This window comes from Narcine bancroftii, chromosome 14 (genome assembly GCF_036971445.1).
Source record: "Narcine bancroftii isolate sNarBan1 chromosome 14, sNarBan1.hap1, whole genome shotgun sequence".
NCBI classification, from domain to species: Eukaryota; Metazoa; Chordata; class Chondrichthyes; order Torpediniformes; family Narcinidae; genus Narcine; species Narcine bancroftii.
In genome coordinates, this window is record NC_091482.1 from 52,674,944 (window position 1) to 52,702,849 (window position 27,906).

General features: G+C 44.2%; 2 protein-coding genes across 2 annotated transcripts in view; both read right to left on the reverse strand.

The window, feature by feature from the left end:
• Nucleotides 1–2,740: 2,740 nt before the first annotated feature.
• serf2a (small EDRK-rich factor 2a) lies at nt 2,741–12,600 on the reverse strand. Its single transcript, XM_069911657.1, has 3 exons — nt 12,494–12,600; nt 5,491–5,599; nt 2,741–4,592 (listed from the first exon to the last, which is right to left on the reverse strand). The coding sequence occupies exons 1-3, from the start codon at nt 12,498–12,500 to the stop codon at nt 4,514–4,516; spliced, it is 195 nt and encodes a 64-aa protein (XP_069767758.1). The 5' UTR covers nt 12,501–12,600; the 3' UTR covers nt 2,741–4,513.
• An 8,167-nt stretch (nt 12,601–20,767) lies between these two features.
• fkbp16 (FKBP prolyl isomerase 16) overlaps nt 20,768–27,906 on the reverse strand; it is a 132,813-nt gene continuing 125,674 nt past the window's right edge. The window contains 3 exon segments of the mRNA XM_069910524.1: nt 20,768–21,920; nt 22,001–22,065; nt 22,068–22,155. Of these exon segments, the coding sequence (XP_069766625.1) occupies nt 21,834–21,920; nt 22,001–22,065; nt 22,068–22,155 (240 nt within the window). The 3' untranslated portion in view covers nt 20,768–21,833.

Sequence of the window (27,906 nt, forward strand, 5' to 3'; positions counted from 1 at the left end):
GGAAATGAAATTGGGCAGGTGGTGGAAGTATCATGTAAAGTATGTTTGCAGCAGGATGTTGCCTGGATTCAAGTTACGGGGAGACTGGGTTTGTTTACCCTGGGGCAGAACCAGTTGAAGAGTAAACTAGAGGTAAAAAAAAATACAAGAGCATTGATGGGGCAGTCAGAAAAATTTCCACGTCTAGGAAATGAGAGAGCATTGCTTTAAGAAAAAAATTAATAAACGGGGAAGGTTTACAAAAGATTGATATCCAGGATCTGCCAAAAGTGGTAGTGGATTTACATTCAAAACAAGAAATAGGATACAGATCTGGGGTTTAGTGCAAATGTCATATAAATCTTTCACAGTATAGAGGTATTTCTGTGGTGCACAGCCCTATGATTGTAAGTATATATACTTTTGAACCTGTACATCTACTTCTTTACCTTGCTCTACAATAGTATGCTCAGGATTGAAGATAGCAGGAGCTCACTGAAAGTTTCAGCAAGCAATGATGCTCCCAGCACATTCCTTAAAAAGCTTTGCTTCTTTCTCTTTTAACCCAGCAGCTAAATTGCCTGAAGCCTCTTTCTTACCTTGCATTTCCACCGGCACTCTTCAAATGACCACGAGTTCCTTGGTCACCTCATCTTCTCCAGATTTGGCAAGTTGCTTCCACATTTGCCACGTTACATTGATATAAACAAAGACGTTTTCATCGTAATTCAGCAACCAGTTAAAAGGGGGTTCTCGGAAGTCAGACATCTCGTGCTGTTGTGGGGAAGCAAATCTGTAACTCCAGCTAAAAATGTTGTTAGTGCAGAATCCGTGGAGTATAGATTTGACAAAAGAGGAACTCTCAAGTGAAGGGAATGGTGACAAATTCAAATTGATTAAATGAATATTCTCACAGATATAGAGCATAACATGCTGTGCTGTAACATGTGTGAGCTGTTGGAAACCACATCCACAATATTTGAGTTTTGAGAGGAATTTTAGCATAGAGATGTTGAGCTTGAATCAAGATTTGAACAAATTGCGAGAGAAGAAAAATTGCCTCAAAAATGAGTGATTTTTCAAAAATATTGTAAAAAGAGCATTAATCGCAAAAAAAACCGCATACGCAGAGCTGTGCTTAAATAATTCATTTTGGGCAGGAATGGGAATATATTCTACATCAAAATATCCCTTTAATAAAAGTATGAACTATAAGTTATCCATTGGCAAAATTATGTTAGTTCTAAGGGCAAGTGATATCTCTGCCAAGAGCTGGGGTTCAATTCTAGCAGAATTTAATTTGTTCAGGTGTATGGTCAGGCCTTTTGCATTTTTTCAGTTCACCAAGTATATTGCATTTATTTATTCAAAGTGCAGCCAAGAGTTAGGATGAACATTAAGGGCAACAAGATGAAACATTTCATACTTCAAATTCTTTGATTGGTGCCAATTTAATTTTAGACCCTTTATTAACAAATGTCTAGTAATCTTAGCTCAGTTTGTACTACTAGAGAAAAGGATGGGCTCAACTCTGACTTGAGATTTGTGCACCCAAAATCAAGGCTGACATTTCAATGCAATGCAGAGGATTTGAATGGAGGTTGTCACATGCCTTGAGATAACTGGAAGTCAGAAGATGATGAAGGATCGCTACAAGTTTCTACTTTAAAAAAAACCCACCAGGATATAAATGGCATACCATATAGTATAAAAAGGACGACACACTGAGCAATATGAATCATAGAGATCCTTTAAATATAAAGAACTTATTTCAAGTTGAAGTTTTGACTTGTATCACAAAGGAAACTGGATTCATGCTAGACCAGCTTTGTTTAAAACTAAGAATGATATATAAATATCCATGAAAGTTCTGCACACAGCTGGTCAATTTTAGCTGAGATATGTGATATTTAATTTTAAAAGGAATGTGGAACTTTTGCTAATTTAAAGGCAAACATATTTTAGGGTGACTTAGCTATTCAAAGACACAAGGCAGTAATTCAAATCTTAGGATTTACAAAATTGAGATTATAAAATAACTTGTATTTCTTTAGAACTTTATACAGAGAAAAATCCCATGGTGGAATGTAGAAATGTGACACATTAACCAACGAGCTATTTAAAGGTCAACTTCAGGCTCCAATTTTAAACTTGTTTCCATTGGTTGCTTTTCTGTAAGCAATTACCCTTCTATTAAACTTTTCCACTATCTGCCAGCGTTCAAGTAGTCAGGAACAACGAACTTTAAAGTATTGAGTGTGTTTCATCTCTATTTTGAATATTTGTTCTTTGCTGGGATATTACAGTCACCTGTAACAAGCAAATCACCCAACTGTTTTCAACTCTTTCATTCCTCTGGTAATGGGAACAGTCTCTGGAATCTGACTGAGCTTTTGCTAACAAGTGAAACCGTCCATTTTAACTAGAGAACAAACATGGCTTCTTGTTTTGGGAAGAAACCAGAGCTTCAGTTTTATTTTTAACCAGCCAGTTGTAGACACTACACACCAGCTCTTCTGGCATAGAATTAAGTCCCTCCAAGCCATTTTTTCCCCAAATTCTAGTAATTGCTTGAATATCACCTGTCCAGCAATTCATTCAAGTCACTGAACATGCACCAGTATCTGCATTTTAAAACTGTGATTAGGGCGCTGTGCACAGCGTAAATTAACAAAGCTACCAGCAAATTCCAAAACACCTCCAGTATGACCTTCTCTGGCCAAAGTCGTAGCAGTACTTTCAATTAGAGTCAGAAAATGAATACAGTATTCAAAAAGTTTTTAATATACATGTATAAATGAGCAAAGTTAAGTCAGGTGACAAAAGAACAGTGCAGGAAGGAAAGCACTAACTCAAAACCTAAATATTCTCGCTGATCCTTTCCAAACCTCCCCTCCCACAAATAAAAAATCAAGGGTTTTGACAGTTTACCAGAAGCTTTCTCAGCAGCATTTTTAACTTGTTCAAGAAAGACACTTGGTAACTCTCAATTATGACCATTAGCAATGCTCAACTTTAAGTCAATAACCACATATGAACATATTTGCTTTAGGAGTTATTAATTAGTCCAATGAGACTGAAGAAACTAACTTCCTGCCCTATGAAGCTTTACATTTTATTTTTACATGGGCCTAACGGGACAAATATACAAGAAAATAAAACCACTGGTCACCTCTCCTTTACGATTAATTTTTACAACAGAAATCCTAGTATTTACAGGGCATTTTATCAGTTACTGATTTAAATCAACTGAATAAGTCAAACAGATAATAGTGGGAAGAGGCAGGTTAAATCTACAAATTGAGCTGCAGCTAAAAGCTGAAACTAGTTGCCTGTGTAAGAAATTTAATGCCAAAAACTGCCAAGTCTTTGTTTCTAAAGTACAGCATGTATATAACAGCATGCAAATATGAAAATGGAGATAGATCCCAAGATAGTTCTTTGATTAAAAAACTATTTAACCCATCAAAATCCATCCGTTCACGAAACAATTTTACTTTGTGTTACTTGTTTTCTTAAGCACAAGGATCCAATTTTGATCTGTTTCCCCAAAATATCTGTCCTAACAAATCAGTGAAAGAGTGTCTAACCCAATTTAATCACACTCTCTCAAGTTGCCTCCTTTACAGAAAAGGTCTTATCTGGCCTTAAATATCTTACATTCAGCAGGCCACACATCATCACCGATGAACTAATCAGATCACTCCAAATAAATGCAGAATCATAATTCTACTGAGGCTATGAATTCCACACTGTGGCAATAGCCCACATTAAATATCCAGAGCAAAAGATGATTTAGAAAAGCAAATGACCCATCATCAATACTTCTACTCAACACAACCTTTACTGCCTCAATTCCACTACGACACTTAAAGACAACTCTTTTCTGTTGCAAATCTGATTTCCAAGCTTAGTCTAGCAATTCTTTCTCCTTGCACTCTTTTACAGACAAGCATGCAATTCACATCTTACTATATGGCTGGTGGCAAATCCCTCAAAAGAAGAAAAAAAGATGAATTTCTCATATTATCCATCACACTAGAAAATATGATGAATCACGTTGAGAACTGGTCTCTTTCTATCTTTGGGTCACTGGGGCAGAATAAAGATGCTTCAAGAATGGCAAAGCTTTAAAGGCAACTTAAAAACAAGCAGCTAAACCCAGCTTTGTCAACTTAAATGCAGCCTTTATTAAAACAGAATTTAAAGGCGTTAGCACTGATACAAAAATACAAGGTTGGTCACATAAATCCAAATGCAAGCACCTTTGCGGTTCATACTGGAAAGAAACCTTAGTGAATTATACAATGAAGAAAATGCTCCTCTAAGGCATGCATCAGTCACAATTCTATACGTGAGACACCTTCCTTCAGCATTAAACATCGCATAATCCAATAGGAAAGATACAACAATGCAATTTTCTGAAGTATCGGAACCCAATGTGTTAACTATGCTCAGTATATGAAGGCAAAGCTGAATAGCTTGTCAGATGCATCCGTCCACGAAGGCTGCGCAGGAGCATCAGAGGTGTTGGTTAGTGTGAAGTCCCCGCTCCACCAGCCTTCTCTGCATTTGCATTTCCTTTTTGTTTTTGCTGCATTATTTCAGCATCCCTGTAAAATGACCAAACTGTTAGCACGTGGCATTGAAAAAGATGCTGAGAGGACCTTTTACAGCACACACTTCTACACATAAAGATAATGATAAGGAATTATAAATGGTGTCTAAACAAAATACAGAGAGAGGGCACCTCTTTGAACTTTGCTCTTGAGGTTCAAAACTTTGACCGTTCAATTCAATCTAATTTAGCAAAATCAAATACTGTGCACGTTCAATAAATACATTCAGCTTGTATTTGAATTCCTATCAGTTCATGGCGTAAAATTTAGTATAATACTGGACATTCACACTGAAACCAGCAGACATCAATTTTGTTCAATTGCTCTGTTGTATTGTGGATAGCTCCCACCCAATTAAAGGAGCTGGAATAACATTAGATCCTTTTAAATTGCAGCACCTGGGCCACACTCCTGGGACCTGGGTGCAATTACTGGGGCAAAGGCACTGGAAGCACCTTTTAAATTGCAGGGGGGAATCGACCCATTAAATTGCCGACCGCCGAGTTAAGGAGGATAATGACGTGTCACGCATTCACCGGTACTGCCCGACGTTCAGACGCTGGCTACCCGGCGACGCGCGCATGCAAGTGCTGATATCACCAGAATAAGCAAGTCGGCCATTTTCCTGTTCAAATTGCCTGTGGACAAGAGCTAAGTAAGTTTAACTGGATTCCCTGACTATGTTGGAGGTAGATCAGGGACTGGTGGGTTCTGACAGGGTTGGACCCTTTCTAAATGTCATGTATCTGGGGCGCTAACCGGACAAATTGCCCGGTTTCCCCCATTTTACACGACAGCTTGAAAGGGCCTATTCTTTCCTCTTCACAGCTCTGGACTATCAGCTGTTTGACTGTCTTACATTCATAAATTCAGTTCATATTGTTTGTTTTACCTCTGCTTTCTGGCCGCAGCCGATAAACCATCATCCTTTCTTTTCCGCTTACTTTGCTCATTGGATTTTTTTGCGTTTTTCTGACGAGCAAGTTCTCGTTGATTGCCACCTATGAAAACAAAGGCCGATGGTGACTGCCTTAGTCTCACCTTCAGCTTTACATCTTTTTTTTTTAAAGCTGAGCTTTTTCCTCTTTTCCAAGCCAACATCCAAATATACCAGAACTTGCACTCACGCAATTTGAAACACTGCAGTAGGATTTACCAACCTCCTTAATCTTCATTATTTGGTTTTGCTCATTTTGGTTTTATCTTCAGCTCAAAAGAACCCAACCCAACTCAAAAGAAGCCAACCCAACCCAACTCAAAAGAAGCCAACCCAACCCAACTCAAAAGAAGCCAACCCAACCCAACTCAAAAGAAGCCAACCCAACCCAACTCAAAAGAACCCAACCCAACCCAACTCAAAAGAACCCAACCCAACCCAACTCAAAAGAACCCAACCCAACCCAACTCAAAAGAACCCAACCCAACCCAACTCAAAAGAACCCAACCCAACCCAACTCAAAAGAACCCAACCCAACTCAAAAGAACCCAACCCAACTCAAAAGAACCCAACCCAACTCAAAAGAACCCAACCCAACTCAAAAGAACCCAACCCAACTCAAAAGAACCCAACCCAACTCAAAAGAACCCAACCCAACTCAAAAGAACCCAACCCAACTCAAAAGAACCCAACCCAACTCAAAAGAACCCAACCCAACTCAAAAGAACCCAACCCAACTCAAAAGAACCCAACCCAACTCAAAAGAACCCAACCCAACTCAAAAGAACCCAACCCAACTCAAAAGAACCCAACTCAAGGTTCAATCCTGCCATTCTCCTTCAGTAAATATTTTTCTATGATATTGCACAAAATAAAGCTTACATACTTTGTTCCTGACACTGTGTACCCCATGATAAGGAATCATATTCCTGGCAAAGGTCTTAGTGAGAATTTCACGATTATTGACCGCAGCTTGTGTTCAGCAAATGGTCAAGTTAGGCCGATTCAGTCCTGTAATTATGTAGATAGATTCATCTGAAAAATTAACTTGTTCTGGGATTCTCTATATAATTGAAGCAAAAATTATTTTCAAAATTCTGGTATTAACTACATAGAGTTCAAATTTGTTATGGTCATCCTGTAAGCCCTTTCATCTCATCAATCTCTATTCATTCCTTTTCCTTCCTTACACAGCCACCCCAAAATCAAATGGATAGATTTCTCCAATAGCTCAGGGAGTCTTCACATTACAAAATAACACACAGAGAAAGAAAATCTGTCTTTTAAAAGAAAAAAAAACTTAAAATGCATTTTTGGAAAAAATTGCACCCAAGTTACAAAGTGCTTTGAATTCTGGCTCTAACACCAATTGAGAGACCAACAAGGAGCTCAACAGCTGAAGGCCCCTAGAGGTCTGTGACCACAGACCAGCGAGGGGCCCAGTAGTTGAGGGACCCACACAGGGTGTGGTCAACTTCCAGTTGGGAGACCCACATAGGCTGCAGGCTGGTGGAGGCTGGTTCATGGAAATCAGGTATTGGAGCTAAGACTCTGAGGATAAGAAAGGCTCCCGAAGGGTCTCAGGCACTGAATCCTTTCTGGTCATTACGGAGATTTGGATCCAGAGCTCAGGTTGCTGATGGATCAAACGTGGGTCTGGACGGCTGCAGAGGCTGTGAGAGTGTGGGAATGTGGGAGGGAAAACCACAGACACTCAGTGACTGAAGGAATTCTTTTTCTTGTTTTCTCTTACAGTAAGGGACGCCGGGCAATACTTACAGCAGGCAAAAATATCACATGTATGATACTTTTTAAATGTTTTATTAAGTGACAGTAAAAAATCACCTTGCTTATGCTGGTCCCCACTGACAGCCCAGAGTAGATTTGTTCAATATTTATGGATTATTGGAAGCAAGGGACATAGGGCTCTGACAGGGAAGGAGCGTTGAGGTACAAGATGATCTAACAGAATCACAGCGCAGGCTCAAACAACGTTAAGGTCCACCATCAGTACATTTTGTATACAGAACGCAAATGTCGCTTTCAGCTTGGCATTTATATGAAGCTCCATACTTCATACTAAGTTTATGCCTCAAGGTATTGAACTCAATATTAATTTAGCAGCCAAAGTTCTCACTATATCTGATTATTTTAAAAGAGAAAATAACTTAAAAAAAATGAATTGAAGCCCCAGAACTACAAGATTTGGTTTTAGAGAACGAACAATTGTAAGTGCAGCAGATGAGTAGAGGGAAGGAAAGTCGGAGACCATATTGCCTAACATTGTTAAAACAGGATAAATCACCAGGTTCTCAGAGTCTTAAACAGGAGGAAATAATGGCTCAGACAAGATGGCAACACTACCCATGTAGTGATAGTTTCAAAGACAAATAATTGAGTATTCCTCCTAGCATTATTAATTGGTAAATTAAAGTTATCAAGTCCCATAGCATAAAAATATGCCCACAGGTCCAGCTTGTCCATGCCAAAAATCGTCTGTCCTCTTGATTTAGTCCCACAGGCCACTGATGACAACTTAGGCTGCACCTACACCAACATTTTTGAAAAGCTGTTAATCAAGGTCAATTAGATTCAATTCAAGGGAAAGAATGCTCACCTAACTCAATTAAATTTGGGATAGTTATAAATAAAATCAATGAAAGTGGTCCTTAACACTCCCTGTCCATCAGGAAGATAAATGGCTGGAAGATTCAAGGAAACTGACGAGTTTAAACTTTAGGTTAATTGAAGAACACAAAGGATCATAGCTAATAAGCTTTTTAGGATTGAATACATACAGTAGAGGTTTGTAGCCTGAGGTTTATGGCAAAATATAAATAGATATTTTGGATTTAAACATTGGGCAATGTTCAGAGTTCAAGATCATATAAAAAAATGGTTGTTCGGGGAGGGGGGGGGGTCATGTAGCGGCCCACAGCTCAGGCCAACACCGGAAATAGCTATTGAACGTAGTGACCAGCAAGACCTCGCACTGGCTGAGGTGGCCATTTCCATAGGCCACCATTGGAACTGGCCAATCACGGCCGGCGGATCCAAGGGGGACCAATCGGGGCCTGGCTGCTGGAACCGACCAACTGGTGGCTGGCTCGCTCTAGCCATGCCCCGGTGCCCCTGGCCGAGCTCACTATAAAAGGCAGAGCTGCCCGTGAATAAAGTCGGCGTCGAATACACTCTATCAGGGTGCGTGTCTTCTTTCTTCCGCGAGCCTTGAGCTACAGTCCAGGAGCTATAACTGTGAGCTATAACCTGGATGTGGCAGTAGCGACCCCACTACACAGAGGTTGTAGGTCAATTGGGTGGCACTCTCACATGGGCCAAAATGGCTGTTACAGTCGTGAAAAAAAACATTGTGGAAAAACAAGTTAAGCCATCAAAGAAATTTAGGGATAATGTCACAGATTTCTAATTAGTAGCAGAGAAAAATACTTACACTGTCAAATATTTCAATTGGAACCCCACAAAACAAAAATCCACATACAAGATGCTGGCACAAAAACTTTCATTAAAAGTTATAAAAAGAACTAATCTTCCTAACAACCAAGCTGGATCCATGTGCAGTGATTGGGATACCAACTCAGAGGACTATTTTGTCTTCTAATGTACTGTGTCAGATTTCAGAAAATTATTTCATTTATCTTCCAAAGGTCAATACATTTAACACTGTCAGATGAAAACATCATCAAATTAAAATCCAATTATTCCAACATAAAGTAGAAACAGCCCATCAAGTTAGTTATGACGTAAGCCTCAACATGGTTAGACTAACATCAATTCATTTAGATCAAATTAGCCTCCTCCCCTTTTAAAATTATTTCAGTCCTTGCATTGACTGAAAATAGAATGTCAATTTAACATTTGTAAGTGAGAATTATTACATGCAGAGTTGAGATGACAATTCCAAAAAATTCAGTCAAATGCCAACACTTCAACAAACTAAAGATTAAAAGCAGAATTAAACATCATAAATTTTGTAATCACTTGATGTTTTCAAAATGTGCTAACAAGCCAATCATTAGATAATGGAAACAATCCAGGTTACAGGGAACAAGACTTAAGGAAATCCAACCATCCCATAAACATGAACATGCCCACAATCCAGTCATCCTCCTTAACAAACCAATCATGTGCAAATTCCGCACTTTCAGAATCTTCCAGTTCCTCGGTTATCCATTTTACATTATTTATTGTAACCCCTCATTTAACTTTTATAATTTGATTGCTTATGGCCTTAGCAGACAAGAAGAAGTGAATGCTTTGTTTGCCCAACAAATACATTACAATATTATGTGTTATTCATGAACAGCTCGATACAGTAGATGTTCCATTAGTTATGGGGAAACTGTTCATTTTGACTTTAAATTTAGAAATACAGCATGCTAATAGGCCTTTTTGGCCCACGAGCCCATGCCACCCTATTACACCCAAATGACTTTACAACCCTGGCATGTTTTGAAACAGTGGGAGGAAACCAGTACAAATTATGGAACAAAACTGAATCATCAGGTTGCAAGGTGAAATGCTGGTTGCAAACAGTTGATGATCATTTAAGCACTTGGCAGAATCTAAACAAAAGGTAAAAAATTCAGTGTCATAAACAAAATTAACAAGTTAAAATTTTAAGTAGTGTCCAAGATAAATTAATGTGTATTAGACCCAAGGTCTTAATCCCTTATAATGGAGGGACTGCATTCCAAGAAAATTCCCATCTCATGACTTTCTGTAACACAATCCCCATTCCTCCTTTTCCCCAAAATCCTATGCAATTTGCAGAGGAAATTCCCCAAGAAGGTTCTCCTCATGTATAAAGCCATTTTATCTGCAGTGACAAATAGAAGGCAGAAGAATGGTCAAGGCTTGTGTAAAATAAACACTTTGTCAACTTTTAGTCACTCAATACAATGAGTTGCAAGATTTTAATCCTGTATTTCAAATTCATGTTTTCCTTTGAAACAATGTTACTTGTCAACTTCCAAGGAGGTACTGGAGCAACCGCCATTAAGGAGTGACAAAATCAGGATTGTCAGGCTGGGGAAGAGCTTCTTCCCACAGGCTGTGAGATGATGACCAGTATCCTGTAATCACCCCAAGTAGTAAAAGACAAAAATCTGCAGACACCATGGTTCAAGTAAAAGCACAACACTGGAGGAACTCAGCAGGTCACCTTTCCCCAGCTGTGTCTTTCATTTTCCCTCTGTCTCCTTTCACAGAGCCAAAATCAATTCTCCCCTCTCCTCTTATCATATCCAATTAACATCTTTTTTTGGTCTAGACTCTTGCCCGCTGCCAAATTTGTCATTATTTTGAATATTCCTGTTCTTTGCTTATTCTTTGAAGGCTCAGGCCTGAAACGTCAGTAATACTGCACACCTTTACCTCCTGCAGATGCTGCAAGAACAGCTGAGTTCCTCCATAATTTCTGGGTATGTTTTTTTTAAAAACTAAACCCAGGTGGTCAAACAAAGTATATTATATAAAGATACATAACCAACATTTCAGACTTGAGCCCTTCATCAAGGTATCAAACCTTAGCATGCTGAAGGGCTCAAGTCCAAAACTTTGATTATGCATCTTTGGCATGTTTTGAACTGCTGACTGTTATATGCTCAGGACTCTTATTTGTACAAACAATATTTTTTTTATTTTTAGATAAAATACTTGCCCTGCATATGTATTGTTTGACTCTATATGTGGTTGTGTGACTGTGCGTTTTGAACCAAGGTCCGGAGAATGCTGTTTCGTTGGGTTGTACTAGTACAATCAGATGGGAACAAACGTGTGTGTGTGAGTGTGTAATATATAAATATTTAGTGTGCGTGTATAATATATTTAGTGTGCGCCTGTGTACATGCATGTATATAAGTGATGCATGTAGGTGTGTATACATGTGTGCACACATATGTGTGCGCGCATGTATATAGGTGTACGTGTGCACGAGTATAGGCGTATGTGTGCATGTGTATACATAGGCGTTTGTGCGTGCATGTGTATATATGCGTGTGTGCGTGCATGTTCATATATGCGTACGTGCGTGGATGTCTATATATGCGTACGTGCGTGCATGTGTATATATGCGTGCGTGCGTGCGTGCATGTTCATATATGCGTGCGTGCGTGCATGTTCATATATGCGAATGTGCGTGCATGTGTATATATGCAAATGTGCGTGCATGTGTATATATGCGTATGTCCGTGCATGTTTACATATGCGTACGTGCGTGCATGTCTATATATGCGTTCGTGCGTGCATGTCTATATATGCGTACGTGCGTGCATGTCTATATATGCGTACGTGCGTGCATGTCTATATATGCGTACGTGCGTGCATGTCTATATATGCGAATGTGCGTGCATGTGTATATATGCGTATGTGTGCATGAGTATATATGCGTGTGTACATGTAGGTGTGTATATATGTATGTGTACACACAACTAAAGAGAAGTTCATGTAATGAGAGTTTGTATTGCATGACCATTGGAATTTGTGTGTGTGTGTGTGTGATCACTGTACATTGTGTGCTGGTTGTCAGATGATATTAACCTTGAACTTGAAGCAGGTTTGAGAGGAAGACTGTCCTGTGCCTGACCACCTGTGTTTATCATTCTGGATTCCACCCAAGGCTGAAGAGATGGCTCTAACCCAAGTCCAGGCCCAGCATACGTGCCGGGAGCACCACCACGGGCAGATCGCCACCTTGGACCGGGCGCCCTCCGACACCTCGCCCCTTTAAACGTCCCGCCCCTTTAACGCTCCCAACGATTCTGAGCCGATTGCAGGAGACGTGGCGGTGGGAGGCGCCGAGGCCGACGACGCCACAAAGCCCGGGGCGCTTGTCAGCCAGGCCTCCCTCCCGGCGCCGCGCGTCGGTTTCCCCGGCGCCGCGGAGGGTTCTCCGGGACCCCAGCGCCCAGCTCCCGCCGCCATTGGCCGCATTACTCACGGGTCATCGTTCGCTCTTCGTCCCGGTTGCGGAATCCGCCCAGCTCGCTGCCAGCTCAGCCAAGAGAGCCCCGCCTCTTCCGGCCAGCTCAGCCAAGGGAGCCCCGCCTCTTCCGCCCAGCTCAGCCAAGGGAGCCCCGCCTCTTCCGCCCAGCTCAGCCAAGGGAGCCCCGCCTCTTCCGCCGCCTCCCGATTGGGCAGAAACGGCCGCCGTCGGCGTTCCGTCTGGCCCAGATGGTTGTCAATCTAGTGACGTCACACATCATCTCCTGGCGGTGGTGAGGCCATTCGGCCCAAGCAGTGAAATCATGGCCTAGTCTACCCTCATCCCCTTATTATCAAGTACCTACCCATCTGTCTCTCTTTAAGATGGTGACAGCCCGTCACAACCCTATTGAATACCCTCTGGCTGAGGAGTTTGCCCTCATTATCTGTGTGAACAGCTCTTTCCCCCCCCCCCCCCCCCCCTGGTTGTCTCCTGCCTCTATCCTGGAGCAGGCTAGTAGAAAAGAAGAATCAGAACTTATTGTCACGAGCGTGTCACGAAATGTGTTGTTTTGCGGCCCCATCGCAGCGCCGTACAAAAGGAATAAAAACAGTGCAAGAAAATGTCAAAGTCAGGCGGTGTCTGTGGATCAGAGTCAGGAATCTGATGGCAGAGGGGAAGAAGCTGTCCTCGTGCCGCCTAGCGCTCGTCTTCAGGCTCCTGTACCTTTTTCCTGATGGCGGCAGTGTGAAGAGGGCCTGGCCTAGGTGGTGGGGGTCCTGAAGACGCTGTCTCTTGTAGATATCCTCAGTGGAGTGAAGACTGGTGCCCGTGATGGCGCTGGCTGAGATTACAACTCTGGGGTTACTTTCTTGTCCTGAGTGTTGGGAAGACGATACAACAAGCCAGAATGCGGAAGAAATTTTCGAGATTTTTTGGTGACATGCTGAATCTCCTCAAACTCCTCACAAAATATAGCCGCTGGCGAGCCTTCTTCGAGATTGCCTAGACATCGAGGCTCCAAGGCAGATCCTAGGAGATGGTTGACACCCAGAAATTTGAAGTTCTTGACCCATTCGACTACCTATTCTTCCCCCATCCCCTTCATATCAAGTATCTATGCATCTCTCTTGAATATACTCAATGATAGTCCATCAATTAGAGAATTCATCACTCTCTGGGTGTAGAGCTCGTCGAAAGAACCAAAGACTTGTTGATCCAAACCAAGGCTTTTATTAGCAAAAGACCGGAGCTCTTCACAGGTGGCCGACCAGTCCGGAATGATCCGACCTGGCTAGGGACACAACCCTTTAAGGCCCAAACAATAGGTGTGGCTTAGCTCTCAGCCAATCGCTGTAAGCACAGTCTAGATACAGTAACTATATACACTATGTACATTGGTGATAGATCTGTACTATCACATTCACCCCTTCTTGGAGAATTGACCCGGGGAAAAAAAAAAAACAAAAACGAGGGAGAGAATGAAAAGGGGTAGGTCAAGGACTGTAGCGGTCAGGGGGTCTGACCATCCGGCGTGACCGCCGTGGTGCCGGGATTGGGGTCGCTGGAGTGGTGTCACCCGCGGGCTCATCGGGTGCGACTGCTCCGTCGCTCAATTCCCCAGTCGTTTTGTCGGCAGGGTGGCCCGAGTCATTGGGGTGCTGTTGGTCCTTCTGTTGCGGCACGGGGCCTGGAGCATAAGGAGTTGGGGGGTTTGCTGGGTCTACCGCGTCCTGAGCTAGGTCCCGCACCGAAACAGTGTCCTCCCGCCCGTCTGGGAACTCCACGTATGCGTAATGTGGGTTCGCGTGGAGTAGAGTCACTCGGTCGACCAAGGGGTCATTCTTTGAGTGCCGGACGTGGCGTCGCAAAAGGACGGGGCCAGGGACGGTGAGCCATGCCGGTACAGTGGTTCCCGATTCGGATTTCCTCGGGAAAAGGAACATCCTTTCGTGGGGGGTGGCATTTGTTGCAGTACATAGGAGGGAGCGGATGGAGTGTAAGGCACTAGTGAGAACCTCCTGCCAGTGAGAGGTGGGGAGACCTTTAGACCGGAGAGCCAGTGTAACCGCTCTCCATATGGTGGCATTCTCCCTCTCGACCTGGCCATTACCGCGTGGGTTATAGCTCGTGGTCCTGCTTGAAGCAATGCCACACTCCAGAAGGTACTGTTGCAGCTCTGAACTCATGAATGAGGACCCCCTATCACTGTGGATGGAATTGGGGTACCCGAAGATGGTGAAAATACTGTGAAGGGCCTGTATCACTGAGGTGGCAGTGGTGTCTGGGCAGGCCACAGCGAATGGGAAGCGGGAGTATTCGTCGATGGCCGTAAGGATGTAGGTATTACGGTTGGTCGACGGTAGGGGTCCCTTAAAGTCTACGCTAAGACGCTCGAAGGGGCGGGTGGCTTTGATGACGTGGGAGTTATCCGGACGGAAGAAGTGGGGCTTGCATTCGGCGCACACCGAACAGGCTCGGGTCATGGAGCGGATCTCCTCAATTGTGTAGGGTAAGTTGCGCGCCTTGACAAAGTGAGCAAACCTAGTGACCCCTGGATGACAGAGCGCCTCATGGAGTTTCCGTAGTCTGTCCATCTGTATGCTGGCGCACGTCCCCCTGGAGAGCGCGTCAGGCGGGTCGTTGAGCTTACCAGGCCGGTACAGGATGTCATAGTTAAAGGTGGAGAGTTCGATTCTCCATCTGGCGATTTTGTCGTTTTTTATCTTACCACGCTGGGTGTTGCTGAACATGAAGGAGACCGCGCGTTGATCAGTCAACAGTGTAAAGCGCCTCCCAGCGAGGTAATGTCTCCAACGACGTACCGCTTCAACTATGGCCTGGGCCTCCTTCTCGATCGAGGAGTGTCTACTCTCCGGACCCTGGAGGGTTCTGGAGAAGAAGGCTACAGGCCGACCGGCCTGGTTCAAGGTGGCTGCCAGGGCGAAGTCGGATGCATCGCTCTCGACTTGAAACGGGACAGACTCATCGATCGCGTGCAGCGTCGCAGCAGCGATGTCAGATTTGATTCGATCGAAAGCCGCTGTGGCTTCGGTCGAGAGGGGAAAAGAGGTGGTCTTGATAAGAGGACGTGCCTTGTCGGCGTAGTTTGGAACCCATTGTGCGTAATAAGAGAAAAGGCCCAGGCAGCGTTTGAGAGCTTTCTGGGTATGTGGGGGGGGTAAGTCCATTAAGGGACGCATGCGGTCAGGATCTGGCATGACTATCCCGTTTTCCACCACACAACCTAGAATAGCGAGTCGTGTGGTCCGGAAAACACACTTGTCCAAATTGTAAGTCAGGTTTAGCTGACGGGCAGTTTGAAGAAATTTGTCTAGGTTGGCGTCATGGTCCTGCATGTCGTGGCCGCAGATGGTGATATTGTCCAGATACGGGAAGGTAGCGGTTAGCCCGTTCTGGTCCACCATCCTGTCCATTTCCCGCTGGAAGACCGCGACACCATTTGTGACCCCGAATGGTACCCTGAGAAATTGATATAGCCGCCCATTCGCTTCAAAGGCCGTGAATGGTCGGTCCTCGCAGCGGATCGGGAGCTGGTGGTAGGCCGAACGTAGGTCAATAGTGGAGAAAATGCGGTACTGGGCGATCTGGTTCACCACATCCGTGATGCGTGGCAGGGGGTACGCATCCAGGAGTGTGAAGCGGTTAATGGTCTGGCTGTAGTCGACCACCATCCGTAGTTTTTCCCCATTCTTGACAACCACCACCTGGGCTCTCCAGGGGCTTGAACTGGGTTCGATGATGCCCTCATCCAGCAATCTACGCACCTCACTCCTAATGAATTGCCTGTTTTCGTAACTATATTGCCGACTTTTGGTGGCCACAGGCTTCCAGCCAGGGGTGAGGTTTGCGAAGAGTGCTGGCGGGGCAATCCGGAGTGTGGAAAGGCCGCAGGATTGGCCCCGGGGCACGGGGGCGGGTTGCTCGGGTGCTTCGGGAGTGGGGCGATGGCGATGGCAGACCGAGAGGGGGGCGTGGGGTCCCCCAAAGTGTAGGGACACCGTTTGGAACTGACACTGGAAGTCTAATCCCAGCAACACTGGGGCGCACAATTGGGGAAGGACGAATAATTTAAAGTGGGTGACCGTCACGCCCTGTACTTCCAGCGTGGCGATGCAATACCCCTTTATCCCAGTCGAGTGCGACCTCGTCGCTAATGAGATCCTCTGGGTAGTGGGGATAATGTCAAGTCCCCAATGGAGGGCCAGATCTGGCTGGATAAAACTGTCAGTTGACCCAGAGTCAAATAAGCAATTGGTGTAGTGTCCATGCACTTTAATCAGTTCCATTGCTCTGGTGAGGGGATGAGAGCATTGCTGGTTTAATGTTATTGAAGCAGTTGACAGGCGAGTTTTGCGCGATGACGTCACGCAACGGGATGACGTCACGCAACGAGATGACGTCACGCAACGGGATGACGTAGGCAACGCTCGAGGAGCAGGTTGGAGAACCTCCCGGAAGTGCTGTTGTGGCGGGTGAATGGTAAGTAGTGGGGTTTGTAGTTGCTCGTGATCGGTGGTCGGGCCCTGGCGGTCGTCAGCGATGGACGCTAGGGTGAGCACCTGGTTGGCCGCGGGGGTGGCTGCGGCGGCGGTAGCGTCGGCCCCGGGGGTGTCTGTGGCGGCCCCGGGGGTGTCTGTGGCGGCCCCGGGGGTGTCTGTGGCGGCCCCGGGGGTGTCTGTGGCGGCCCCGGGGGTGTCTGTGGCGGCCCCGGGGGTGTCTGTGGCGGCAGCAGCAGCGGCGGTAGCGTCGGCCCCGGGGGTGTCCGTGGCGGCGGCAGCAGCGGCTGTAGCGTCGGCCCCGGGGGTGTCCGTGGCGGCGGCAGCAGCGGCGGTAGCGTCGGCCCCGGGGGTGTCTGTGGCGGCGGCGGCAGCAGCGGTAGCGTCGGCCCCGGGGGTGTCCGTGGCGGTGGCAGCAGCGGCGGGCGAGAGGCAGGCCATCACCATGGTTGCGACGGTGGGTTGCCCCTTCCGGGTTCGGCGTCTCCGTGACGTCAGGCGTTGCCGTGCAGGGGAGCCCTCGCTCTCATTGGACGAGAGCTCTGGGGAAGAAGAGTTTGAATGGGAAAGCGGCGATTGGGCTTCACACGAGGCACTGTGTTTGCTGGCGGCCATTTTAGACCTACAGACTGCAGCAAAGTGGCCGTTTTTAAGGCACTTCTGGCACCTGGCTTTTCTTGCTGGGCACTGGGATCTGCTGTGCTTGTTCCTCCCGCAGAAATAACATTTCGGGTTCGCACGGGGCAGGGTAGCAGCAGCCGACAGGCCGTCAGGGGTAGGGTAGAAGGGCACTTTACTCACATCAGAACGAGGGGTCCAGTCCCTAGAGAGCTCGGTGGACTTTAAGGCTGCATCCTCCATTGTGATTGCAATCCGGGCCACGTCCTCTAGTTTTTCTACCCCTTGTTCGAGCAAGCGCAGCCTCACTTCGTTCGATCGGAGCCCAGCCACATAGGCATCCCGGACGAGGTCGCTAGTGATCTCGGCAGCAGTTTTGTCCACACAGTTACAGTCCTTGCCCAATGCCTTTAGTACTTGTAAATATGCCCTGCTGGACTCACCGGGCTGTTGTTTCCTCGACGCAAGCATGAGCCGGGCATGAACTCTGTTCACCGGTTGATCATACAGTCCTTTCAGTACCTTTATGGCTGCGGTGTAAGTGGTCTCATCCTGGATGTTCTCGTAGACTCTCAAGGACACCATAGACAGCAATGCTGTTAGACGCTGGTTATCCTCCTCTACCTGAATGAATCTCAGGAAGTTTTCAAAGTTCAGCAGCCAGAACTTAAAGGCTTTGAAGGCTGTAGCTGACTGTGGGTCGATATCAAGTTTTTCTGGCCGAGTTAAACGCTCCATCCCTTTCAAAAAAAAATTCCTTTTGCTAATAAAATTGTAGAGCTCGTCGAAAGAACCAAAGACTTGTTGATCCAAACCAAGGCTTTTATTAGCAAAAGACCGGAGCTCTTCACAGGTGGCCGACCAGTCCGGAATGATCCGACCTGGCTAGGGACACAACCCTTTAAGGCCCAAACAATAGGTGTGGCTTAGCTCTCAGCCAATCGCTGTAAGCACAGTCTAGATACAGTAACTATATACACTATGTACATTGGTGATAGATCTGTACTATCACACTGGGTGAAGAGATTTCTCCTCATATTTATGAGAACAGCTCTTGCCCCTGTTCTAAATATGCTGGCTAGGAAAAACATTATACCTGCCTCTATGCTTAAGTAGGCGAGTCGGGAAGCACAAATCAGAATCAAAATTTATTGTTATGAACATGTACCTGCGTACCAGACAGTGGTGCAACCAGAATGCTCACCGTGGTACACCTGTAGAAGTTTTCAAGAGTCTTTGGAGACAGAGTCGGAATTTATTGTCACGAACGTGGCACAAATTCGATGTTTTGCGGCCAGCGTCACAGTGCAATCATTTATATAAACCATCTTAAAAACAAATAAAAAAATAGCAGAAGGAAAAAGTCTAAGTAACGCAATGACTGTGGTCCATTGTACATTCAGGAATCTGATGGCAGAAACTGTCCTTGTGCTGCTGAGTCCTCGTTATCAGGCTCCTGTGTCTTCTTCCCGATGGTAGCAGAGTGAACAGGGCATGGCCTGGGTGGTGGTGGTCTTTGAGGATAGAGGCTGCATTTTTAAGACACCACCTCATGTAGATGTCCTCATGTCTGGTGCCCCTGATGTCACAGGCCGAGTTAACAACCCTCTGGAGATTTTTCTTGTCCAGAGCATTGGCACTACTGTGCCAGGCAGTGAAGCAGCTTGTTTTTTTTCTTGCATTTCTTCTTGATTTTATATTTCTCAATCATTATTTATTTCCCTTTTTTAAACTCTCATTAATCGATGATCTGATTCCCTTATTCCCTTGCTTTCTCATTCTTTCCTTCACCTTTCTGTCAATCATTAACACTTGCTGCTTGTGTCTTTCCCTACCTAATAGAATCATTTTTTACATCATGTTTTGATATCTATGAATTTAATAAAAAATATTTATCAGTGCCACTGAATTTATTCACAAGAAACTAGGTACATGTGAAAAAGATCTGTTTTCACCGGCTCAGAACATTCTGAAGGGCAATGGATTTTGTTTTGAAGTGTAGCCATGGTTACATATATTTTGCCAACTTGTACACTGTAAATTCCTGACAATAACCTAATATTATGTTGATGATCATGTTGGTCATCTGCTGCTGAACAATCAGTCGTTACAGGAGATGTTAAAGACGAGTGATTTTTGTCCATGGGTTGGATTAGTTGGCCACCACCTTCTTGGCTAGACTCCCAGATATAATAGATACCAGGCACTCACCAAAGACACTCTTACAGCACCTTCTAAGTGGACAACTTCTATTACCAAGAAAGAATAGGGCAGCAGGAACACCACCACGGGCAGAGCACTCACCCAATTTTAGACATCTTCTTTGTCACAGGCCTGCAAGTGCTTAATTTTACTTTGAAGTGGTTGGCTAAATCGGAATATAGGTTGGAGATAGCCAATCTAGTTGTGTAGGGTCCAGAGCAACAACCTTGCGCTCAATTATTAGCAAGACCCAGGAGTTTATAATGGATTTCTGGAAGGGGAAGTCTGCCCATGCTGCAACTGTACAAAATACTGGTGAGACCGCATCTGGAGTAATGCGTGCAGTTCTGGTCTCCTTACTCAATGAAGGATGTACTGGCTTTGGAGGCAGTGCAGAGGTTCACCAGGTTGATTCCAGGGATGAAAGGGTTGGTCTATGAGGAGAGATTGAGTTATTTGGGATTGTACTCGCTGGAATTTAGAAGAATGAGAGGGATCTTATAGAAACATATATGATAAAAGCCATAGATAAGATTGAGGTTGGTAAGTTGTTTACATTGGTAGGGAACACTAGAATTATGGGACACAGCTTCAAGATTCAGGGAAGTAAATGCAGGGCAGAGATGAGGAGGAACTGCTTTTCCCAGAGGGTGGTGAATGAGTGGAATTCACTGCCCATTGAAGCAGTGGAGGTGACCTCAGTAATTATATTTTAAGACAAGATTAGATAGATTTGTACATAGTAAGGGAATTAAGGGATATGAGAAAAGGCAGGTAGGTGGAAGTGAGCCTATCATTGGATCTGAATTTCAGAGCAAGCTTAACTGGCTGCATGGCCGACTCCTGCTCCAATTTCTTATGTTCTACATTTAATGAAAATGAACAACAAACATTAACACAAATAAAGTAAGTTCTGAAACCCTGGAATAAAATGCAATCACCAAATAAGACAAAAGGAGAGTTAGTTTCCATTGTTTAATAGAGTATGTGTTAAAGAGACCAATGGAAAGAAGGTCCAAACTGTAGCTGATTACTTCGCTGTCTGCAAACATAAATATAGACTCACAATTATTAGATCAGGATTTGAGGAACAGAACCTGAAAAACTAGGAAACACCTTGAGAGAACAAACACGAAATTAACGAATAAATGCTCCTCTGCTCCGGAATAAAATTCTACAATTACCCATGATTATTGGTGTGAGAATTTTTTGTTTAATTTGGAAAACATTGAAAACAACTCGGGGGGGGGGAAATGTGAGTATAGAATCATACAACTTAAAAGAAGTGTTTCCAGCCTACAGCGGCAGAAAATATCTCTGGAGTTTCTTAACTGGAAGTCCTATTAAATGTAGAGTGATTCAGAACTCCTAAAGCAATCGTTGATTTGAAAAATTATTTTCAACTGCATTAATTAAATGCTTATTTTAATGGGCAAGTATTCAGTAGAAGTCATTGTTAAATTTTATTCTTGGGAATTTTTTAAAAACATTGTGTAATTTGACTTGTGCTATGTAGTACACAACATCCCTTACCTCTAAACTGTGCTCCTCTCCCTGAACCACCCCAGCCCCCAAACCTCACCATTTTATTCAGGTACCTGCCAACATTTTGCTCATTCCTTGATAAACTGCTCAAGGCTGAAATGCTGGTCATGTATTTTTATTTTATGCTATATTAAAGTATGCTGTTTGACCTGCTGAGTTTCTCAAGCATTGTGTTTTTATTACATTAACTATGTTATATGTTTAATACCATTGATTATATTTGATTGCAGCACTAATTCAACATTACAGTGCTCTTTGAAATCAAAACTGTCTCTGTATTGAATTTAGGAACTGCTTAAAAGATTCTATAACTGAGCATAATCTGTTCTGAGGTGATTTAAAAATGTAGTTTCATTTCCACACTCCCCTTTTCCTCTTCCTTTGTGGAAAAGTGTGTCGCAGGAACACTCATTCAAATCGGACACTTCTTGTCTTCTGGTCCTTGGGTGTCTGTGTCTGTCTGCCGTTGATCAGTTTCTTGCTGCCAACACAATTGTGGTCACCACACATCCAAGGGCCACCATCGCGGATCCAAAAAGCCACTTCCACGGGACAGCCTGAAACATAATGTGGAGTTTAGTGGTAGAAAGCTTTAAAATGCCCTTGCTATTTTCGTTGAGTAAGACGGACTCCATACCAAGGGCGACTCTTGTGTTGCTGGAAGAGGTTTCACGGGTCTTGTTGCAATTTTCTCCCACTTACTGATTTTTTCCTCAGGGGTTGCGTCTGGCCAGTCCAGTTTTTAACTAGTTTGGAGAGTTCTGCATGAATAGCCTGGTAACAAAGAAATATCTATCATCATTGGTTAAATCTTACTCTGAGCATGTTTTACCAATCAATTGCACAAAAGTAGTTTCTAAAGTAATCAGAGAAATGGGACATTTCATGTAAGAGATTATAAATGGTAATTGGCTCTAGGCAGTTTACAATAAGCTGTGTATTTTCTCAAAAACATCCATTTTTGAAAATTCCAGTTCTGGCTCCCAATCTTCTCCAGCTGTCCTTGATTACTAATCTCAAGCAGACAAGTTAATTCAACAAATCACTCTCATCTTGATCCTCAAGAACCTTCATGACTGGGTTGTGGCACAGATGACATGCTCTTGTTTCATATCTTATTAATTTTACTTTATGCTACTTTGGGTTTATAATTTGGTTCCTTTAAGGCTGGGTGACTCTATACATTTTTGGTTGTTTATGTTTGTTTAATTTACATAATCTTTTCCTTGTGATATAGGGGAAGGGAGGGAAGGTGGGGGCGGGGGGGGGAAGGGAGGGAAGGTGGGGGCGGGGGGGGGAAGGGAGGGAAGGTGGGGGCGGGGGGGGAAGGGAGGGAAGGTGGGGGCGGGGGGGGGAAGGGAGGGAAGGTGGGGGCGGGGGGGGAAGGGAGGGAAGGTGGGGGCGGGGGGGAAGGGAGGGAAGGTGGGGCGGGGGGGGAAGGGAGGGAAGGTGGGGGCGGGGGGGGAAGGGAGGGAAGGTGGGGGCGGGGGGGGAAGGGAGGGAAGGTGGGGGCGGGGGGGGAAGGGAGGGAAGGTGGGGGCGGGGGGGGAAGGGAGGGAAGGTGGGGGCGGGGGGGGGATGGACTCTGAATATATATTATTGTTGAGAAAGATTGCATTGTTGTTTTGGATTTGTGTGTCTTGAAAATTTAAAAAAACCTTCATGACCTTATCCCCTTCCAAATATCTGTAGCCTTGTTCAGCCTTATTGTTTTCTAAGCATTTTGTGGCCTCATTTTAGCCTCTTGTATATTTTTAATTTCATTCATTCTGTCGTTGGTAGCTGTATAATCAAATTGTCTCATTCAGAGCTCTCCAATTCCTCCTTTAATTTCTTTACTTCTACCTCAACCTCTTTTGAATCCGTTCTTAACCACTTTGGCCAAATTTTTATTCAACTGTGGTATTTTCATTTTATTTGACCTCAATGTTAGTTGTCCTGTTTAATAACACTCCTATGAAGCACAATGGGATACTTTTCTGTGTTAAAGGCCTTATGTAAGCGTATTTTATTGTCAGTTCCCAGACATATTAAGGAAGATTAGACTGAGACATTAAACATTTCAAATAGAAGTATTCAACAATGCAAAGAAACTCCACAAAAATGATTGTCAGTAGATTTACGTGAAGGAAATTTCTTGCAACTCTATGGGGCTTTGGTGAGGCAACATGCATAATTGCAACATTCAGTTTTAGTCTCGATACCCAAGAAAGGATGTACTTATTAAAAAGGGAAAGCAATGAAGATTCACAAGAATGGTTCCAGAGATGGAGAGTTGGCAGTGCAAGTTAATATTGAGTAGACTATGCTTATATTCTCTGGAGTTCAGAAGAATGAGAAGAGCATTATGCTGAATAGGTAGATAGATAGAGTAGGCTTTTTTCCACTGAGGGTAAGTGAGATACAAACTAGAGGACATGGGTTAAGGGTGTAAGAGGAGAAGATTACCATAGAATCATAGAACTCTACAGCACAGAAACAGGCCCTTTAGCCCTTCTAGTCTGTGCCAAACTACTATTCTATCGTCCCACTGACCTGTACCCTCCATAGCCCTCTCATTCATGTACCTATCCAAATTTTTCTCAAATGTTAAAAGTGAGCCTGCATTTACCACTTCAGCTCATTCCACACTTCCACCACTCTCCGCGTGAAGAAATTCCCCTAACGTTCCCTTTTACCCTTACCCTGTGTCCTCTGATTTGTATCTCACCTTACCTCAGTGGAAAAAACCTGCTTGCATTTACTCTATACATACTCCTCTTAACTTTGTAGACCTCTATCAAATCTCCCCTCATTCTTCAATGCTCCAGGGAATAAAGTTCTGACCTGTTTAATCTTTCCCTGTAAATTAGTTCCTCAGGTCCTGGCAACATCCTAGTAAATCTTCTCTGCACTTTTACAATCTTATTAAGGAGATCATGTACCATCATTTTCTTCAACAGCCATATCAAAAATTCAACCAATTTCTTTCAACGCCTTTGACCGGTTTCTCTCTACTCTTTCCTGGAGTCTTCTGTTGCCTTTTTGTACGAAGACTGATGGAAAATATATTCCTTTCACAATTTCCTCATTCCCAACAAATCTATTTCAATCTTAACATACTTTTTAGCTCATTATTTGCCATTTGTACACAACCACAATAGATTTTGCATTCTGATTTTGGAAGTTTAGGGGGAACATTAGGGGGAACTTCTTCACACAGATGGGAGTGTGGATGAGCTTCTAGCTGAAGTGGTGAATGCAGGCTCAATTTTAACATTTAAGAAACATTTGGACAGGTACTTGGATGGGAGGGGTATGGAGAGCTATGGACTAGGTGCAGGTCAGAGGGACTAGGTAAAAAAATAGTTCAACACACACTAGAAGGGCCAAAGGACCTGTTTCTATGCTATAATGTTCTGTGGATGTTTCCCCTGAGTAAGGAAACTGGAACCAAGGGCACTATTTAAAAATAAATAAATTAAGACCAAGATGAGGACAACCGCTTGATTCAAAGAATAGTGATCCTTTGGAACGAAATTCTCTATCCTGCAGACTATAGAGGCTGTTATTACATTCATCCAAAACACTCAACAGATTTCTGAGCATTGAGCAAATCATGAGAAATAGGAGCAGGAGTCGGCCATCCGGCCTGTCAAGCTTGCTCTGCCATTCAGTGAAATCATGGCTGATCTGATGATAGGCCATCTCCACATCCCTTAATTCCTCTACTATGTAAAAACCTATCGAACATTGTCTTAAATATATTTACTGAGGTAGCCACCACTGTTTCAATGGGAAGCAAATTCCATAGATTTGTCACCCTCTGGGACAAGCAGTTCCTCTTCATCTCCATCCTAAAATCTTGAGACACAGGAAGAGAGGCACAGTTCAGGAAATGTCATGCAGGTAGAAGATCAGTAGAGCAGAGCAGACTCAAAGGCCTGGGTGTGATAGTACAGACCTATCACCAATGTATATAGTTACAGTATCTAGAGTATGTAATGACTGTGCTTCCAGTGATTGGCTGAGAGCTTAGCCACACCTACTGTCTGGGCCTTAAAGAGTTGTGTCCCTAGCCAGGTCTCATTCCGGACTGGTCGGCCACCTGTGAAGAGCTCCTGCCTTTTGCTAATAAAAGCCTTGGTTTGGATCAACAAGTCTTGGCTCTACACTGGGTGACTGACTCCTACTCCATTTCTAATTTTCTCTGGCACCTCATTCCCCCTCCCCCCACCCCCACTAAAGCTATTCTTGACATATAAAGAACCTGTTTCTTCCAAGGCCGGTACACTTACTTCCTTTTGTTTGCTCTCAATTAGTTAATGCCCAATACAACATGGTGCCAACAAGGCCAGGTCTCATGAAACCGCCTTGTCGCCAATTTTGGTGAGCTCCGGCATCTTACAAAATTAGCGCTGCACCCCTGCATGAAGCACAACAATGTCAGTGCAGTGACATTTTGAAGTGTGCAACTTGGGGTGTTCTAACTTTCCTGTTGCCCATACCTTTGGTGGTCGTGGCAGTGTATTGCAAGGTGCTGGTAAACTAGATTTAAGTCTTCTTTGGCTTGGCTTCGCGCACGAAGATTTAAGGAGGGGGTAAATGTCCACGTCAGCTGCAGGCTCGTTTGTGGCTGACAAGTCCAATGTGGGACAGGCAGACACGGTTGCAGCGGTTGCAGGGGAAATTGGTTGGTTGAGGTTGGGTGTTGGGTTTTTCCTCCTTTGCCTTTTGTCAGTGAGGTGGGCTCTGTGGTCTTCTTCAAAGGAGGTTGCTGCCCGCCGAACTGTGAGGCGCCAAGATGCACGGTTTGAGGCGATATCAGCCCACTGGCGGTGGTCAATGTGGCAGGCACCAAGAGATTTCTTTAGGCAGTCCTTGTACCTCTTCTTTGGTGCACCTCTGTCACGGTGGTCAGTGGAGAGCTCACCATATAACACGATCTTGGGAAGGCGATGGTCCTCCATTCTGGAGACGTGACCCACCCAGCGCAGCTGGATCTTCAGCAGCGTGGACTCGATGCTGTCGACCTCTGCCATCTCGAGTACTTTGACGTTAGGGATATTAACTGTTTAGAGATTTTTGTTTCATAGGTGGTATGGGTGGAAAGAGGGATTATTATGGGTGGCAGATTTGTCAGACTGCATTTTACAAGGAAACCTTAAAGAAAGAAATCTTGGGCAGCCTGGTTACTGTAGTGGTTAGCACAACACGGATACAGCATCAAATCCAGAGCTGTCTGAAAGGAGTTTGTACGTTCTCCCCATGTCTGCGTGGGTTTACTCTGGGTGCTCCGGTTTCCACTTGCCCTTCGGAGGTTGGAGGGTAATTGGGGAATTTGTGTGGCATGGGCTCATGGGCCAGAAGGGCCTGTTACCATGCTGTATGTTTAAATTATAAATAAATAAATCAAAAGCAAGGTGAAAGCTGAGAAAATTAGTTTCCATCAAATCTGACCAGCATTATTACATAATGATAATTTTGTGGCTGTTGCCACAATTTATTATTTTCATGTTGTTGAAATAATATATTTTACCAGCCTCGGGTACAACTTTGATATTATGGGTGCTAACAGGGATCTTTGTTAAATATTATCCTTGTGACTTCGCACTTAAGCCTGGACAAGTCAGAGCTGATATCTATCTAATTATAAAGATTTTGCATTGACAGTGTCAAGGCATTTGATGCAAAAACCGGCAAATCAGGATGAGACATGGATGAGCCGTGATCTAATTGAATGGAAAAGCAAGCCCAAGGACTGAAAAGCATCTTCCATTCAGAGTGTTCAATATTACCTTTATAAATTTTAAAGTTAGAAATACAGCACAGTACCAGGCCCTTCCGTCCCTGAGCTCACACTGCTAAAATACATCCACGTGATCAATTAACTTACTTACAGAAGCTATTATCTACAAAAGCTGCTTGAAGGCTAGGTGGGGCTCTTGTGACGCGTTTCAATTTAATTCACCACCAAGTCCAGTGAGGTTTTCAAATCGCTTATTAACATAACAGACTTCTTGCGATCTATATTAACTTTTTGTCGTAATATCCATAAATAACAAATGTGTAAACAATCTATACATAAATGGTCAACAAAAAATACTTGAGCCTCCCGTCCTTGTGCCGCCATTCTTGTCGGTGGGCTAACACACTATATGGGATCGCGCCGCAACTCCCATACATCCACCAACCATCCTCAATACATGAAACCACTGCACATGTGCCAACCAAAGGCTCGCGCATGCTTGCAGGATGCAACATGGCCGCCGCAGCCTACGGACGCCAGGACGCCGCCTAACAAATGTAAATACGCCCCTTTTGGCCCCTACACTGCTTATCCGGTATATCTGGAAAGATTTAGAAAGATTGGAGAAAATATATCAAAGGCAATATTTGATGATTTGGTAGCTGAGACTAAGATGTGATTCTTGCTTTAAGCTAATCTCTGGCAGTGCCAGAATACAAAAACGTCCCTTTAGAACGGAGATGAGGAGGAATTCCTTTACATCAATCTATTAAATTCATTGCCACGGATGGCTGTGAAGGCCAGATCATTGGGTA

Bases quoted from the DNA above. Each gene is read 5' to 3' on its own strand.
- serf2a (XM_069911657.1), bottom strand. The intron at 4,593-5,490 runs GTAAAACAAACA...GTCATTTTACAG, and splicing joins GCTGCGGCCAGAAAGCAGAG to GGATGCTGAAATAATGCAGC.